Here is a 17654-nt window from a genome sequence, read left to right on the forward strand (position 1 = left end):
ACACAACCCTGTCTTGGAGCTCTACGGACAATTCCTTCAACCTCAAGGCTTGCAGGAATTGTCCGTAGTGCTCCAAGACAGCGTTGTGTCAAGGCACAGATCTGGGAAAGTGTACCAAAACATTTCTGCAGCAGTTTTTGCTCTGACATGCACTGTCAACTGTGGGACCTTATATAGACAGGTGTGTGCCTTTCCAAATCATGTCCAAACAATTGAATTGACCACAGGTGGACTCCAATCAAGTTGTAGAAACATCTCAAGGATGATCAATGGAAACAGGATGCACCTGAGCTCAATTTTGAGTCTCATAGCAAAGGGTCTGAAAACGTATGTAAAACATTTCTAAAAACAGTTTTTGCTTGTCATTATTTATTTTTTAACCTTTATTTAACTAGGCAAGTCAGTTAAGAACAAATTCTTATTTACAATGACGGCCTAGGAACAGTGGGTTAACTGCCTTGTTCAGGGGCAGAACGACAGATTATTACCTTGTCAGCTCGGGGATTCAATCTAACAACCTTTCGATTACTAGTCCAACGCTCTAACCACTAGGCTACCTGCCGCCCCTATGGGGTATTGTGTGTCGATTGATGAGGAAATTGTTGTATTTAATCAGTTTCAGAATAAGGCTGTAACGTAACAAAATGTGGGAAAATTCAAGGGGTCTGAATACTTTCCGAAGGCACTGTGTAGAGGATAAATCAGCATGGCAGCCTATAGAGGGCTTTCATACAGTCACGTTAGAATTGAATTCACCTTGGGGGTCCTCCCAATGTTTAGATGTGACAAACTGAGCCTTCAGCGCAGTAGCGTACACTATTCCCTATCTAGTGCACTACTTTTAACCAGAACCCTATGGGCCCTGGTCACTATATAGTGCACTACTTTTAACCAGATCCCTATAGACCCTGGTCACTATATAGTGCACTACTTTTAACCAGATCCCTATAGACCCTGGTCACTATATAGTGCACTACTTTTAACCAGATCCCTATAGACCCTGGTCACTATATAGTGCACTACTTTTAACCAGAACCCTATGGGCCCTGGTCACTATATAGTGCACTACTTTTAACCAGATCCCTAAAGACCCTGGTCACTATATAGTGCACTACTTTTAACCAGAACCCTATGGGCCCTGGTCACTATATAGTGCACTACTTTTAACCAGAACCCTATGGGCCCTGGTCACTATATAGTGCACTACTTTTAACCAGAACCCTATGGGCCCTGGTCACTATATAGTGCACTACTTTTAACCAGAACCCTATGGGCCCTGGTCACTATATAGTGCACTACTTTTAACCAGAACCCTATGGGCCCTGGTCACTATATAGTGCACTACTTTTAACCAGATCCCTAAAGACCCTGGTCACTATATAGTGCACTACTTTTAACCAGATCCCTAAAGACCCTGGTCACTATATAGTGCACTACTTTTAACCAGAACCCTATGGGCCCTGGTCACTATATAGTGCACTACTTTTAACCAGATTCCTATAGACCCTGGTCACTATATAGTTCACTACTTTTAACCAGATTCCTATAGACCCTGGTCACTTATAGTGCACTACTTTTAACCAGAACCCTATAGACCCTGGTCACTATATAGTGCACTACTTTTAACCAGATCCCTATAGGCCCTGGTCACTATATAGTGCACGACCTTTAACCAGAACCCTATAGACCCTAGTCACTATATAGTGCACTACTTTTAACCAGAACCCTATAGACCCTGGTCACTATATAGTGCACTACTTTTAACCAGATCCCTATGGACCCTGGTCACTATATAGTGCACTACTTTTAACCAGATCCCTATGGACCCTGGTCACTATATAGTGCACTACTTTTAACCAGATCCCTATAGACCCTGATCACTATATAGTGCACTACTTTTAACCAGAACCCTATGGGCCCTGGTCACTATATAGTGCACTACTTTTAACCAGATCCCTAAAGACCCTGGTCACTATATAGTGCACTACTTTTAACCAGATCCCTAAAGACCCTGGTCACTATATAGTGCACTACTTTTAACCAGAACCCTATGGGCCCTGGTCACTATATAGTGCACTACTTTTAACCAGATTCCTATAGACCCTGGTCACTATATAGTTCACTACTTTTAACCAGATTCCTATAGACCCTGGTCACTTATAGTGCACTACTTTTAACCAGAACCCTATAGACCCTGGTCACTATATAGTGCACTACTTTTAACCAGATCCCTATAGGCCCTGGTCACTATATAGTGCACGACCTTTAACCAGAACCCTATAGACCCTAGTCACTATATAGTGCACTACTTTTAACCAGAACCCTATAGACCCTGGTCACTATATAGTGCACTACTTTTAACCAGATCCCTATGGACCCTGGTCACTATATAGTGCACTACTTTTAACCAGATCCCTATGGACCCTGGTCACTATATAGTGCACTACTTTTAACCAGATCCCTATAGACCCTGATCACTATATAGTGCACTACTTTTAACCAGAACCCTATGGGCCCTGGTCACTATATAGTGCACTACTTTTAACCAGAACCCTATAGACCCTGGTCACTATATAGTGCACTACTTTTAACCAGATCCCTATAGACCCTGATCACTATATAGTGCACTACTTTTAACCAGAACCCTATGGGCCCTGGTCACTATATAGTGCACTACTTTTAACCAGAACCCTATAGACCCTGGTCACTATATAGTGCACTACTTTTAACCAGATCCCTATAGTCCCTGGTCACTATATAGCGCACTACTTTTAACCAGAACCCTATGGACCCTGGTCACTATATAGTGCACTACTTTTAACCAAATCCCTATGGGCCCTGGTCACTATATAGTGCACTACTTTTAACCAGGCTCTATAGAAATCGGGCACCATTTGAAGGGCAACATGATAAGAATGTCTCTGGAGAGTCTCTCTACCATGTGTTCCTTTGGAAGTTTATTAAAAAATAAATATTAATGTTTCACCTTTTATTTAACCAGGCCAGTCAGTTAAGAACCAAATCTTATTTACAATGACGGCCTACACCGGCCAAACCCGGACGACGCTGGGCCAATTACGCGCCGCCTTATGAGACTCCCAATCACAGCCGGTTGTGATACAGCCTGGAATCGAACCAGGGTGTCTGTAGTGATGCCTCTAGCACTGAAGATGCAGTGCCTTAGACCGCTGCGCCACTCGGAAGCCCCTAGTAACCACAGTAACACCATCTTTGAGAGAGAGAGCGCTCATAGTTTTGTCATTCTGTTGATGGTCGTGGAGTGGAATTTAAGCAGAGTCATTTTTTTGTTATCCTGTAGTTGTATCTATATAACCAGAACCTCCATCGAAACTCTGTTCCAGTTCACAACACGGACATGTAGCACTACTTCAAGTGTAAACAGGAGATTCACATAACAATGTTAGTAGTGGTTTCCCAGTGTGTGTCGCAAATGGCACCCTATTCACTATCTAGTGCACTTCTTCTGGTCAAAAGTAGTGCTCTATATAGGGAACATGGTGTCATTTGGGACACACTATACCACTCAGATTGACAGTACTGTTCTAACTCTCTTGTCTTGTTCTTAACGTAGAGTTTTGGGTCGTACCATTTTGGGGGGTTTGACCTGAATGCTGTCCAGATTTCCCAGAGGTATTCTACCGACAGCACCGGCTTCTACACCTCCGCTGGCCTTCTGAACTTCTCCTGACCACCTCTCCCCCTTCACTCAGGTACAGTGGAGCTTGAGAGGGAGAACACAGCAGTGGTTTTTACACTGATTACCTTTACTGTCAATTGTTGCACATTTTAAGTGGTCAGTTTTCAGTCATTTACAACTTTTTTTGACAGTTGTTTGACAGATGAGGTAAATCTCAGAAAATATGGTTAATTTCCTCAAATATCAGAAGCGTAAATCCCTCTTCAGGCAGGACATCGGAGCACTCTACTGTTGGCCAGCAGATGGCTCTATCAGGCTTTATTATACTGTAGAGGAGACAGGGAGCATTCTCCCTTCTCTGTGTGTGTGTGTGTGTGGTGTGCAGTCATTTTGAGCGGCAGTGACACTGTTGTCTGTCACTCCCCTGTCAGTACTGTTGTCTGTCACTCCCCTGTCAGTACTGTTGTCTGTCACTCCCCCGTCAGTGCTGTTGTCTGTCACTCCCCCGTCAGTGCTGTTGTCTGTCACTCCCCTGTCAGTGCTGTTGTCTGTCACTCCCCTGTCAGTGCTGTTGTCTGTCACTCCCCTGTCAGTGCTGTTGTCTGTCACTCCCCTGTCAGTGCTGTTGTCTGTCACCCCCCTGTCAGTGCTGTTGTCTGTCACTCCCCTGTCAGTGCTGTTGTCTGTCACTCCCCTGTCAGTGCTGTTGTCTGTCACTCCCCTGTCAGTGATGTTGTCTGTCTCCCTGTCTTGCCCTTGTCTGTTTGTCTGTACTGCTGTCACAGTCTGCTCAGCTCAGCTACATTCACTTCCCCCTGTCCTGCCCTCAGAGAGATGTTCTGCTGCCCGCTGCTTGCTTGGCATGCCATGCAGGAGGGCAATAACTACCACCGAGTGCACTTGGCTAGCTTTGTCTGTCAGCTCAAAGACACTCATTACTAGCATACTGTAGCAGCTAACGCACACACACAGACACACACACACACACACACACACACACACACACACACACACACACACACACACACACACACACACACACACACACACACACACACACACACACACACACACACACACACACACACACACACACACACACACACACACAGACAGACATTTGTCCTTCTTCCTGGAGTCTTGTCAACAGCAACGATTAGACAGGGTTATGTAACTGCCCCCAGCCAACACAGCCATCCTGCCGAGCATCAGAACATTGATTGTGACACTGTGTTGTGTCTATAGAATGTATCTGTTCAACCCTCCTCCTTGGCACACAGACGCCTCCGAGACAGAAGAGAAACATTCAGAAAGTACCCTTTTCCCACAGATGGTTACGTTACAGCCTTATTCTAAAATGGAGTTAATTGTTTTTTTCCCTCAACAATCTACACACAATACCCCATAATGACAAACCAAAAACCGGTTTTTAGAAATGTTAGCAAATTTTATAAAAAATAAATAAACAGAACTATCACAATTACTTAAGTATTCAGACCCTTTACTCAGTACTTTGTTGTAGCACCTTTGGCAGCGATTACAGCCTCGACTCTTCTTAGGTATGATGCTACAGACTTGGCACACCTGTATTTGGGGAGTTTCTCCCATTCTCCTCTGCAGATTCTCTCAAGCTCTGTCAGGTTGGATGGGGAGTATCGCTGCGCAGCTATTTACAGGTCTCTCCAGAGATGTTCGATCGGGTTCAAGCCCGGGCTCTGGCTGGGCCACTCAAGGACATTCAGAGACTTGTCCCGAAGCCACTCCTGCGTTGTCTTGGCTGTGTGCTTAGAGTCGTTGTCCTGTTGGAAGGTGAACCTTCACACCAGTCTGAGGTCCTGAGCGCTCTGGAGCAGGTTTTCATCAAGGATCTCTCTGTACTTTGCTCTGTTCATCTTTCCCTCGATCCTGACTAGTCTCCCAGTCTCTGCCGCTGAAAAACATCCCCACAGCATGATGCTGCCACCACCATGCTTCACCGTAGGGATGGTGCCAGGTTTCCTTCAGACTTGATGCCTGGCATTCAGGCCAATGAGTTCAATCTTGGTTTCATCAGACCAGAGAATCTTGTTTCTCATGGTCTGAGAGTCTTTAGGTTCCTTTTACTGAGGAGTGGCTTCCGTCTGGCCACTCTACCATAAAGACCTGATTGGTGGAGTGCTGCAGAGATGGTTGTCCTTCTGGAAGATTCTCCCATCTCCACAGAGGAGATGTCAGAGTGACCATCGGCCAGCTCTAGGACGAGTCTTGGTGGTTCCAAACTTCTTCAATTTAAGAATGAAGGAGGCCACTGTGTTCTTGGACTTTCAATGCTGCAGAAAAAATGTGCTACCCTTCCCCAGATCTGTGCCTTGTCAAAATCCTGTCTCGGAGCTCTAAGGACAATTTCTTCGACCTCATGGCTTGGTTTTTGCTCTGACATGCACTGTCAACTATGGGACCTTTTATATAGACAGGTTGTGTGCCTTTCCAAATCATGTCCAATCAATTGAATTTACCACAGGTGGACTCCAATCAAGTTGTTAAAACATCTCCAAGGATGATCAATGGAAACAGGATGCACCTGAGCTCCATTTTGAGTCTCATAGCAAAGAGTCTGAATACTTATGTAAATAATGTATTTCTGGGGGGGTTTATATATCAATTTGCAAGAATTTCTAAAAACCTGTTTTCGCTTTGTCATTATGGGGTAATGTGATGTCATTATGGGATATTGTGATGTCATTATGGGGTATTGTGTGTTGTTTGATGAGGAAAATACATCATTTTATCAATTTAAGAATAAGGCTGTAACGTAACAAAATGTGGAAAAAGTCAAGGGGTCTGAATACTTTCCAAATGCACTGTTTGGCACTCTATTCCCTATATAGTGCACTTCTTTTGACCAGGGCCCATAGGGTGCCATTTGGGACCGAAGTCATGGCCTAATCAGCCATTGCCTATCTCCTGAGACTGACTGACTGACAGAGACAGAGAGAATGATCTCAGTGTCATGTAGACAGACAGTAGAAAATGCCACGGTGTATTGACAAAAGCAGCAAATGACTCATCTAGTTTTAAGGCTTGTTACTGTCAGGAAGGGAGAAATGAAAACCGCAGGCTCAGGTAAACCGTCAAGAGCTTGGCTTATTCGTTGTTGGAAACATCCCTAATACCCTCCTAGTAAATACAGGGACGGGGAAAGGGCCTGATTTGCAGGTTCATTAAATCGTTCAGGACTGCAACACTCTTTTGGCAGAGAGAGATGTCATTCAGGATGTAGTGTGCTGGGCAAAGGTTTCCAGGAATGACTAGACCACATGTCAGGACACTACAGCGTAGACCACATGTCAGGACACTACAGCGTAGACCACATGTCAGGACACTACAGCGTAGACCACATGTCAGGACACTACAGCGTAGACCACATGTCAGGACACTACAGCGTAGACCACATGTCAGGACACTACAGCGTAGACCACATGTCAGGACACTACAGCGTAGACCACATGTCAGGACACTACAGCGTAGACCACATGTCAGGACACTACAGCGTAGACCACATGTCAGGACACTACAGCGTAGACCACATGTCAGGACACTACAGCGTAGACCACATGTCAGGACACTACAGCGTAGACCACATGTCAGGACACTACAGCGTAGACCACATGTCAGGACACTACAGCGTAGACCACATGTCAGGAGTCAGGACACTACACATGTCAGGAGTCAGGACACTACAGCGTAGACCACATGTCAGGACACTACAGCGTAGACCACATGTCAGGAGTCAGGACACTACAGTGTAGACCACATGTCAGGAGTCAGGACACTACACATGTCAGGAGTCAGGACACTACAGCGTAGACCACATGTCAGGACACTACAGCGTAGACCACATGTCAGGACACTACAGCGTAGACCACATGTCAGGACACTACGGCGTAGACCACATGTCAGGAGTCAGGACACTACAGCGTAGACCACATGTCAGGAGTCAGGACACTACACATGTCAGGAGTCAGGACACTACGGCGTAGACCACATGTCAGGACACTACGGCGTAGACCACATGTCAGGAGTCAGGACACTACAGTGTAGACCACATGTCAGGAGTCAGGACACTACAGCGTAGACCACATGTCAGGACACTACAGTGTAGACCACATGTCAGGAGTCAGGACACTACAGCGTAGACCACATGTCAGGAGTCAGGACACTACAGCGTAGACCACATGTCAGGAGTCAGGACACTACAGCGTAGACCACATGTCAGGACACTACAGTGTAGACCACATGTCAGGAGTCAGGACACTACAGCGTAGACCACATGTCAGGACACTACACATGTCAGGACACTACAGTGTAGATAGACCACATGTCAGGACACTACAGTGTAGACCTCATGTCAGGAGTCAGGACACTACAGCGTAGACCACATGTCAGGACACTACAGCGTAGACCACATGTCAGGAGTCAGGACACTACACATGTCAGGACACTACAGTGTAGACCACATGTCAGGACACTACAGTGTAGACCACATGTCAGGACACTACACATGTCAGGAGTCAGGACACTACAGCGTAGACCACATGTCAGGAGTCAGGACACTACAGTGTAGACCACATGTCAGGACACTACAGTGTAGACCACATGTCAGGACACTACAGTGTAGACCACATGTCAGGACACTACAGTGTAGACCACATGTCAGGACACTACAGTGTAGACCACATGTCAGGACACTACAGTGTAGACCACATGTCAGGACACTACAGTGTAGACCACATGTCAGGAGTCAGGACACTACAGTGTAGACCACATGTCAGGAGTCAGGACACTACAGTGTAGACCACATGTCAGGAGTCAGGACACTACAGTGTAGACCACATGTCAGGAGTCAGGACACTACAGTGTAGACCACATGTCAGGACACTACAGCGTAGACCACATGTCAGGACACTACAGCGTAGACCACATGTCAGGACACTACAGTGTAGACCACATGTCAGGAGTCAGGACACTACAGTGTAGACCACATGTCAGGAGTCAGGACACTACAGCGTAGACCACATGTCAGGACACTACAGCGTAGACCACATGTCAGGAGTCAGGACACTACAGCGTAGACCACATGTCAGGACACTACAGCGTAGACCACATGTCAGGACACTACAGTGTAGACCACATGTCAGGAGTCAGGACACTACAGCGTAGACCACATGTCAGGACACTACAGCGTAGACCACATGTCAGGAGTCAGGACACTACACATGTCAGGACACTACAGTGTAGACCACATGTCAGGACACTACAGCGTAGACCACATGTCAGGACACTACAGCGTAGACCACATGTCAGGAGTCAGGACACTACAGCGTAGACCACATGTCAGGAGTCAGGACACTACAGTGTAGACCACATGTCAGGACACTACAGCGTAGACCACATGTCAGGACACTACAGCGTAGACCACATGTCAGGAGTCAGGACACTACAGCGTAGACCACATGTCAGGACACTACAGCGTAGACCACATGTCAGGACACTACAGCGTAGACCACATGTCAGGACACTACAGTGTAGACCACATGTCAGGAGTCAGGACACTACAGTGTAGACCACATGTCAGGAGTCAGGACACTACAGCGTAGACCACATGTCAGGAGTCAGGACACTACAGCGTAGACCACATGTCAGGAGTCAGGACACTACAGCGTAGACCACATGTCAGGACACTACAGCGTAGACCACATGTCAGGAGTCAGGACACTACAGCGTAGACCACATGTCAGGAGTCAGGACACTACAGCGTAGACCACATGTCAGGAGTCAGGACACTACAGTGTAGACCACATGTCAGGACACTACAGCGTAGACCACATCTCTCTCTCTGTCTCTGTCTCTGTCTCTCTCTCTGTTTCTCTTGAGGTGTTGACTATCTTTGTTGTAGTGTTTTCATTCAAAACTAATCAGAATAAATCATTCATTAACTATTTCGTATTATTATTATTATTATTACATGTAGTATTAGAGCATAAATATGTTTCTTTGTGCTTGGGGTTTCACCTAAAGCATCCCTGATGCTATATCTGCCTCCAATGGAGAAATGTCTATTTCCTGCTGTATCAGCGTCCGTGGAGTAACGTCTAGTTCCTACAGGTCATGTCTATCAGGACAGACGTCAACAGATCTGCTGATGGGGAGAAAACAGCCTTTTCTTTCCCCAGGGGATGAGGAATCTTCCTCCCTCCGTTGACAGCTCTCCATTTCTGCTGAGTAGAGCAAAAAGAAACCAATGGATTATTGAAAATAGTGATGTGGGCAAATCAATCACCTATCCTTCTATAAGACTAAGGATAATTACAAATATTGCACTAAACTATCAAAGATTAAATCCCCTTCTTCTGATTTTCATTTAGAATGACAAATCCATTATAATAATGTCTTCATCAAATTCTAACAAGTATTCAATCTATTTTAGTTTCTGAAGTTAGTGTTTTTGGGACATTCAAAGAGAAACAAGACAATCTAAATATTGTTATATTACCCAACTGACATATTTAATTTCATACCAAGTTAGGAGAAGTAGCGTGTTATTCTCATCCACACAATGAAGTCGGCCAATCCACTGAGATTCCTTCTGGCTTTTAATTCCCAAATGTTTACGATGTTGTCATTCAAAACCATCCTGTACATTTTCTGACATTGTACATAGAAAGTTCCCGTATCTCATTTGAAAAATGTGTAGAATTGGTTTTAACTTGAAGCGTGTAGGAAAGGAAAAGGCAGAAGACATTTGAAAGACGTTTGACCTTTGAGAAGTGCAGATACAGTTAGTTACATGCTTCAAGTGGCTGGAGCAGCACACAGGAAATTGATTTAGCCGTTAATCCATTTTTAAGGTCAGAGGAACTTTTTCCATTAAGTGGTCGGTCCTACCTTTAAACTGGTAATGGCGTCAGGTTAATTGAAAACCACAGATTTTACACACAGACAGACAGACATGGTTTTGGTTGTGTGTCATACCTCTGTCAGGTGGTAACGTAACATTAACCTGCTTAAATGATGAGATGTGTTTGTTTTCTATTGTTGGACTGTTAAACGTTAAAGCATATTTGTAAAGCTCTGTGGATAGATTGTTAGATGGTTTCTCAAAGTGCCAGACAGGCACACGGCAACGACAGCTGCTGCTGTCGTGAAGGGAAATGTCTCGTTTGTTAGATATCATTACCTGTGGAATATGACACAGGACATCTTCCTCCTCTCCGTTCAGCGATTTGTTGTTTTGATGTGTTTTATGTGACATTCAGCTAGGAGACACTCAATTACATCTCTAACCAATCAGTGTCGTTAAAAAGCCCAGAGAGATACCCTGATGTGATGGACAGTCGATGCAAACAGAAAGACAGACAGAGAGAGAGAAACAGACCACGCACACACACACACTCAGAGAGGTAGCTGAGGCAGGCAGATGACATGCTGAGTGAGTCTGGAGGGGCCCTGCTGAGAATAACCATGTTTACCCTGCAATCTATCCACACAGAGAGAGAAGAACCATGTTTACCCTGCAATCTATCCACACAGAGAGAGAAGAACCATGTTTACCCTGCAATCTATCCACACAGAGAGAAGAACCATGTTTACCCTGCAATCTATCCACACAGAGAGAAGAACCATGTTTACCCTGCAATCTATCCACACAGAGAGAAGAACCATGTTTACCCTGCAATCTATCCACACAGAGAGAGAAGAACCATGTTTACCCTGCAATCTATCCACACAGAGAGAGAAGAACCATGTTTACCCTGCAATCTATCCACACAGAGAGAAGAACCATGTTTACCCTGCAATCTATCCACACAGAGAGAGAAGAACCATGTTTACCCTGCAATCTATCCACACAGAGAGAAGAACCATGTTTACCCTGCAATCTATCCACACAGAGAGAAGAACCATGTTTACCCTGCAATCTATCCACACAGAGAGAAGAACCATGTTTACCCTGCAATCTATCCACACAGAGAGAGAAGAACCATGTTTACCCTGCAATCTATCCACACAGAGAGAGAAGAACCATGTTTACCCTGCAATCTATCCACACAGAGAGAGAAGAACCATGTTTACCCTGCAATCTATCCACACAGAGAGAGAAGAACCATGTTTACCCTGCAATCTATCCACACAGAGAGAAGAACCATGTTTACCCTGCAATCTATCCACACAGAGAGAGAAGAACCATGTTTACCCTGCAATCTATCCACACAGAGAGAGAAGAACCATGTTTACCCTGCAATCTATCCACACAGAGAGAAGAACCATGTTTACCCTGCAATCTATCCACACAGAGAGAGAAGAACCATGTTTACCCTGCAATCTATCCACACAGAGAGAAGAACCATGTTTACCCTGCAATCTATCCACACAGAGAGAAGAACCATGTTTACCCTGCAATCTATCCACACAGAGAGAAGAACCATGTTTACCCTGCAATCTATCCACACAGAGAGAGAAGAACCATGTTTACCCTGCAATCTATCCACACAGAGAGAGAAGAACCATGTTTACCCTGCAATCTATCCACACAGAGAGAAGAACCATGTTTACCCTGCAATCTATCCACACAGAGAGAAGAACCATGTTTACCCTGCAATCTATCCACACAGAGAGAAGAACCATGTTTACCCTGCAATCTATCCACACAGAGAGAGAAGAACCATGTTTACCCTGCAATCTATCCACACAGAGAGAGAAGAACCATGTTTACCCTGCAATCTATCCACACAGAGAGAAGAACCATGTTTACCCTGCAATCTATCCACACAGAGAGAGGAGAACCATGTTTACCCTGCAATCTATCCACACAGAGAGAAGAACCATGTTTACCCTGCAATCTATCCACACAGAGAGAAGAACCATGTTTACCCTGCAATCTATCCACACAGAGAGAGAAGAACCATGTTTACCCTGCAATCTATCCACACAGAGAGAGAAGAACCATGTTTACCCTGCAATCTATCCACACAGAGAGAGAAGAACCATGTTTACCCTGCAATCTATCCACACAGAGAGAAGAACCATGTTTACCCTGCAATCTATCCACACAGAGAGAGAAGAACCATGTTTACCCTGCAATCTATCCACACAGAGAGAGGAGAACCATGTTTACCCTGCAATCTATCCACACAGAGAGAATAACCATGTTTACCCTGCAATCTATCCACACAGAGAGAGGAGAACCATGTTTACCCTGCAATCTATCCACACAGAGAGAGAAGAACCATGTTTACCCTGCAATCTATCCACACAGAGAGAGAATAACCATGTTTACCCTGCAATCTATCCACACAGAGAGAAGAACCATGTTTACCCTGCAATCTATCCACACAGAGAGAAGAACCATGTTTACCCTGCAATCTATCCACACAGAGAGAGAATAACCATGTTTACCCTGCAATATATCCACACAGAGAGAGAAGAACCATGTTTACCCTGCAATCTATCCACACAGAGAGAAGAACCATGTTTACCCTGCAATCTATCCACACAGAGAGAGAATAACCATGTTTACCCTGCAATCTATCCACACAGAGAGAGAATAACCATGTTTACCCTGTAGTCTATCCACACAGAGAGAAGAACCATGTGTCTTTACAGTTGTAGAGACAATAGACAACCATGTTTCTTTACAGTTGTAGAGACAATAGACAACCATGTTTCTTTACAGTTATAGAGACAATAGACAACCATGTTTCTTTACAGTTATAGAGACAATAGACAACCATGTTTCTTTAGTTATAGAGACAATAGACAACCATGTTTCTTTACAGTTATAGAGACAATAGACAACCATGTTTCTTTACAGTTATAGAGACAATAGACAACCATGTTTCTTTACAGTTATAGAGACAATAGACAACCATGTTTCTTTACAGTTGTAGGGCTTATCGACATTGAGTGTACAAAACATCAGGAACACTTTCCTAATATTGAGTTGCACCCCATTTTGCCCTCAGAACAGACTCAAATCATCAGGGCATGGACTCTACAAGTTGTTGAAAGCGTTCCACAGGGATGCTGGCCCATGTTGACTCCAATGCTTCCCACCGTTGTTAAGTTGGCTTCCTCTCCTCTGCTCTCTCACTTCAGACTGGCTTCCTCTCCTCTGCTCTGTAACTTCAGACTGGCTTCCTCTGCTCTGTAACTTCAGACTGGCTTCCTCTGCTCTGTAACTTCAGACTGGCTTCCTCTGCTCTGTAACTTCAGACTGGCTTCCTCTCCTCTGTAACGTCAGACTGGCTTCCTCTGCTCTGTAACGTCAGACTGGCTTCCTCTGCTCTGTAACTTCAGACTGGCTTCCTCTGCTCTGTAACTTCAGACTGGCTTCCTCTGCTCTGCTCTGTAACTTCAGACTGGCTTCCTCTGCTCTGCTCTGTAACTTCAGACTGGCTTCCTCTGCACTGTAACTTCAGACTGGCTTCCTCTCCTCTGCTCTGTAACTTCAGACTGGCTTCCTCTCCTCTGCTCTGTAACTTCAGACTGGCTTCCTCTGCTCTGTAACTTCAGACTGGCTTCCTCTGCTCTGTAACTTCAGACTGGCTTCCTCTGCTCTGTAACTTCAGACTGGCTTCCTCTGCTCTGTAACTTCAGACTGGCTTCCTCTGCTCTGTAACTTCAGACTGGCTTCCTCTGCTCTGTAACTTCAGACTGGCTTCCTCTCCTCTGCTCTGTAACTTCAGACTGGCTTCCTCTGCTTTGTAACTTCAGACTGGCTTCCTCTCCTCTGCTCTGTAACTTCAGACTGGCTTCCTCTCCTCTGCTCTGTAACTTCAGACTGGCTTCCTCTGCTCTGTAACTTCAGACTGGCTTCCTCTGCTCTGTAACTTCAGACTGGCTTCCTCTGCTCTGTAACTTCAGACTGGCTTCCTCTCCTCTGCTCTGTAACTTCAGACTGGCTTCCTCTCCTCTGCTCTGTAACTTCAGACTGGCTTCCTCTCCTCTGCTCTGTAACTTCAGACTGGCTTCCTCTCCTCTGCTCTGTAACTTCAGACTGGCTTCCTCTCCTCTGCTCTGTAACTTCAGACTGGCTTCCTCTCCTCTGCTCTGTAACTTCAGACTGGCTTCCTCTCCTCTGCTCTGTAACTTCAGACTGGCTTCCTCTCCTCTGCTCTGTAACTTCAGACTGGCTTCCTCTGCTCTGTAACTTCAGACTGGCTTCCTCTCCTCAGTAACTTCAGACTGGCTTCCTCTCCTCAGTAACTTCAGACTGGCTTCCTCTGCTCTGTAACTTCAGACTGGCTTCCTCTCCTCTGCAACTTCAGACTGGCTTCCTCTGCTTTGTAACTTCAGACTGGCTTCCTCTCCTCTGCTCTGTAACTTCAGACTGGCTTCCTCTCCTCTGCTCTGTAACTTCAGACTGGCTTCCTCTCCTCTGCTCTGTAACTTCAGACTGGCTTCCTCTCCTCTGCTCTGTAACTTCAGACTGGCTTCCTCTCCTCTGCTCTGTAACTTCAGACTGGCTTCCTCTGCTCTGTAACTTCAGACTGGCTTCCTCTCCTCAGTAACTTCAGACTGGCTTCCTCTCCTCAGTAACTTCAGACTGGCTTCCTCTGCTCTGTAACTTCAGACTGGCTTCCTCTCCTCTGCAACTTCAGACTGGCTTCCTCTCCTCTGCTCTGTAACTTCAGACTGGCTTCCTCTCCTCTGCTCTGTAACTTCAGACTGGCTTCCTCTGCTCTGTAACTTCAGACTGGCTTCCTCTGCTCTGTAACTTCAGACTGGCTTCCTCTGCTCTGTAACTTCAGACTGGCTTCCTCTCCTCTGCTCTGTAACTTCAGACTGGCTTCCTCTCCTCTGCTCTGTAACTTCAGACTGGCTTCCTCTCCTCTGCTCTGTAACTTCAGACTGGCTTCCTCTGCTCTGTAACTTCAGACTGGCTTCCTCTCCTCTGCTCTGTAACTTCAGACTGGCTTCCTCTCCTCTGCTCTGTAACTTCAGACTGGCTTCCTCTCCTCTGCTCTGTAACTTCAGACTGGCTTCCTCTCCTCTGCTCTGTAACTTCAGACTGGCTTCCTCTCCTCTGCTCTGTAACTTCAGACTGGCTTCCTCTCCTCTGCTCTCTAACTTGGCACTTTTAATAGCCGAGTGACCCAGTTTGAATCCAATTGAATTAAATCTACATATTTAGAGTAACCCCTACTTGCAGCCAGTAAGCCAGTTAAGAGGACTTATTAGACACTTTCTCCAGTCAGACTTAGTATTCTCCCTCTGCCTAGAATACTCTACCAGCATTGGTTGGTTCTCCACCGCAGCCCAGCAGCATTATGAGTCACTGAGGCTACGCTCCAAAATGGCAACCTATTCCCCTCTATAGTGCACTACTTTTGACCGGGGCCTATAGCGTAAAAAGTAGTGCACTATATAGGAAATAGGGTGCCATTTGGAACATTGCCACTGATGCATTTCTCATTGGCTGTGGAGGTCACTCAGAGCCATTGTTGCTAGAATGTGTGAGTAAGAAATGTTCCACTTTAATGTTGAGTCCATTAATGTTTCCTCAACACCTTTTACTGTTTTGTTCAAGCAGGTGTTGATTGTGTCTCGCAGGTCAGAGGTGAACGATGAAGCTTCCAGGTGGACTGGACCTGCAGAGATGAATGACAGGGTTACAAGATGGACATGTCAGAAACTCTAGGATGTCCCTGTCACCATGGACTTGGCTGCAGGCATGGAGATGCCAGTGGCAATCAAATGTCAATGGAATTGTGTCATAAAATGCTGTCATTCATTTCCGTGGGACATCGTGCTCCATCTCCCTCAGTCACGTGCTTCCTGCTAAAAACATGTCTTCCTGAAGTGTTTACATTTCAACTGGAGTTGAAGGCCTGAAAACAACGTGATTATATTAATGACACTTTGGGTTAATGACACATTGGGTTAATGACACATTGGGTTAATGACACATTGGATTATTGACACATTGGGTTATTGACACATTGGGTTAATGACACATTGGATTATTGACACATTGGGTTAATGACACATTGGGTTAATGACACATTGGATTATTGACACATTGGATTATTGACACATTGGGTTAATGACACATTGGGTTAATGACACATTGGATTATTGACACATTGGATTATTGACACATTGGGTTAATGACACATTGGGTTAATGACACATTGGATTAATGACACATTGGGTTAATGACACATTTGATTAAAGACACATTGGATTAATGACACATTGGGTTAATGACACATTGGGTTAATGACACATTGGGTTAATGACACATTGGGTTAATGACACATTGGGTTAATGACACATTGGGTTAATGACACATTGGGTTAATGACACTTTGGATTAATGACACTTTGGATTATTGACACATTGGGTTAATGACACATTGGGTTAACATTTGGTTTTGATATTTTTCCCTCTGACATAAGGTTCCACTATTGTGATATGGGATTAATCTGTAAAAAATATTTTATTAATAAACAGACAAATTATTCAAACGTGTGCATGTTAATCTTTTCATAATGAATTGGCTGGTTGACAGGACTCAACACGTGTTGTTAGGTGTGGCTTTTCATAATGAATTGGCTGGTTGACAGGACTCAACACGTGTTGTTAGGTGTGGCTTTTCATAATGAATTGGCTGGTTGACAGGACTCAACACGTGTTAGGTGTGGCTTTTCATAATGAATTGGCTGGTTGACAGGACTCAACACGTGTTAGGTGTGGCTGTTCATAATGAATTGGCTGGTTGACAGGACTCAACACGTGTTGTTAGGTGTGGCTTTTCATAATGAATTGGCTGGTTGACAGGACTCAACACGTGTTGTTAGGTGTGGCTTTTCATAATGAATTGGCTGGTTGACAGGACTCAACACGTGTTGTTAGGTGTGGCTTTTCATAATGAATTGGCTGGTTGACAGGACTCAACACGTGTTGTTAGGTGTGGCTTTTCATAATGAATTGGCTGGTTGACAGGACTCAACACGTG

General features: G+C 45.0%; 1 protein-coding gene across 2 annotated transcripts in view; it reads left to right on the forward strand.

The window, feature by feature from the left end:
- The window catches only part of ascc1 (activating signal cointegrator 1 complex subunit 1), a 32447-nt gene extending 15290 nt beyond the window's left edge, over nucleotides 1-17157 (forward strand). Inside the window, exons 9-10 of one of the 2 annotated variants that reach the window (XM_038960212.1) lie at nucleotides 3593-3731; nucleotides 16227-17157. In XM_038960212.1, coding sequence (XP_038816140.1) covers nucleotides 3593-3709 — 117 coding nt within the window. In that variant the 3' untranslated portion in view covers nucleotides 3710-3731; nucleotides 16227-17157. The remainder of the gene's footprint in view (nucleotides 1-3592; nucleotides 3732-16226) is intronic. The other variant, XM_038960211.1, reaches the window with a different exon arrangement.
- The last annotated feature ends 497 nt before the right edge of the window (nucleotides 17158-17654 follow it).

This window comes from Salvelinus namaycush, chromosome 22, assembly GCF_016432855.1.
Source record: "Salvelinus namaycush isolate Seneca chromosome 22, SaNama_1.0, whole genome shotgun sequence".
Classification (NCBI taxonomy): domain Eukaryota; kingdom Metazoa; phylum Chordata; class Actinopteri; order Salmoniformes; family Salmonidae; genus Salvelinus; species Salvelinus namaycush.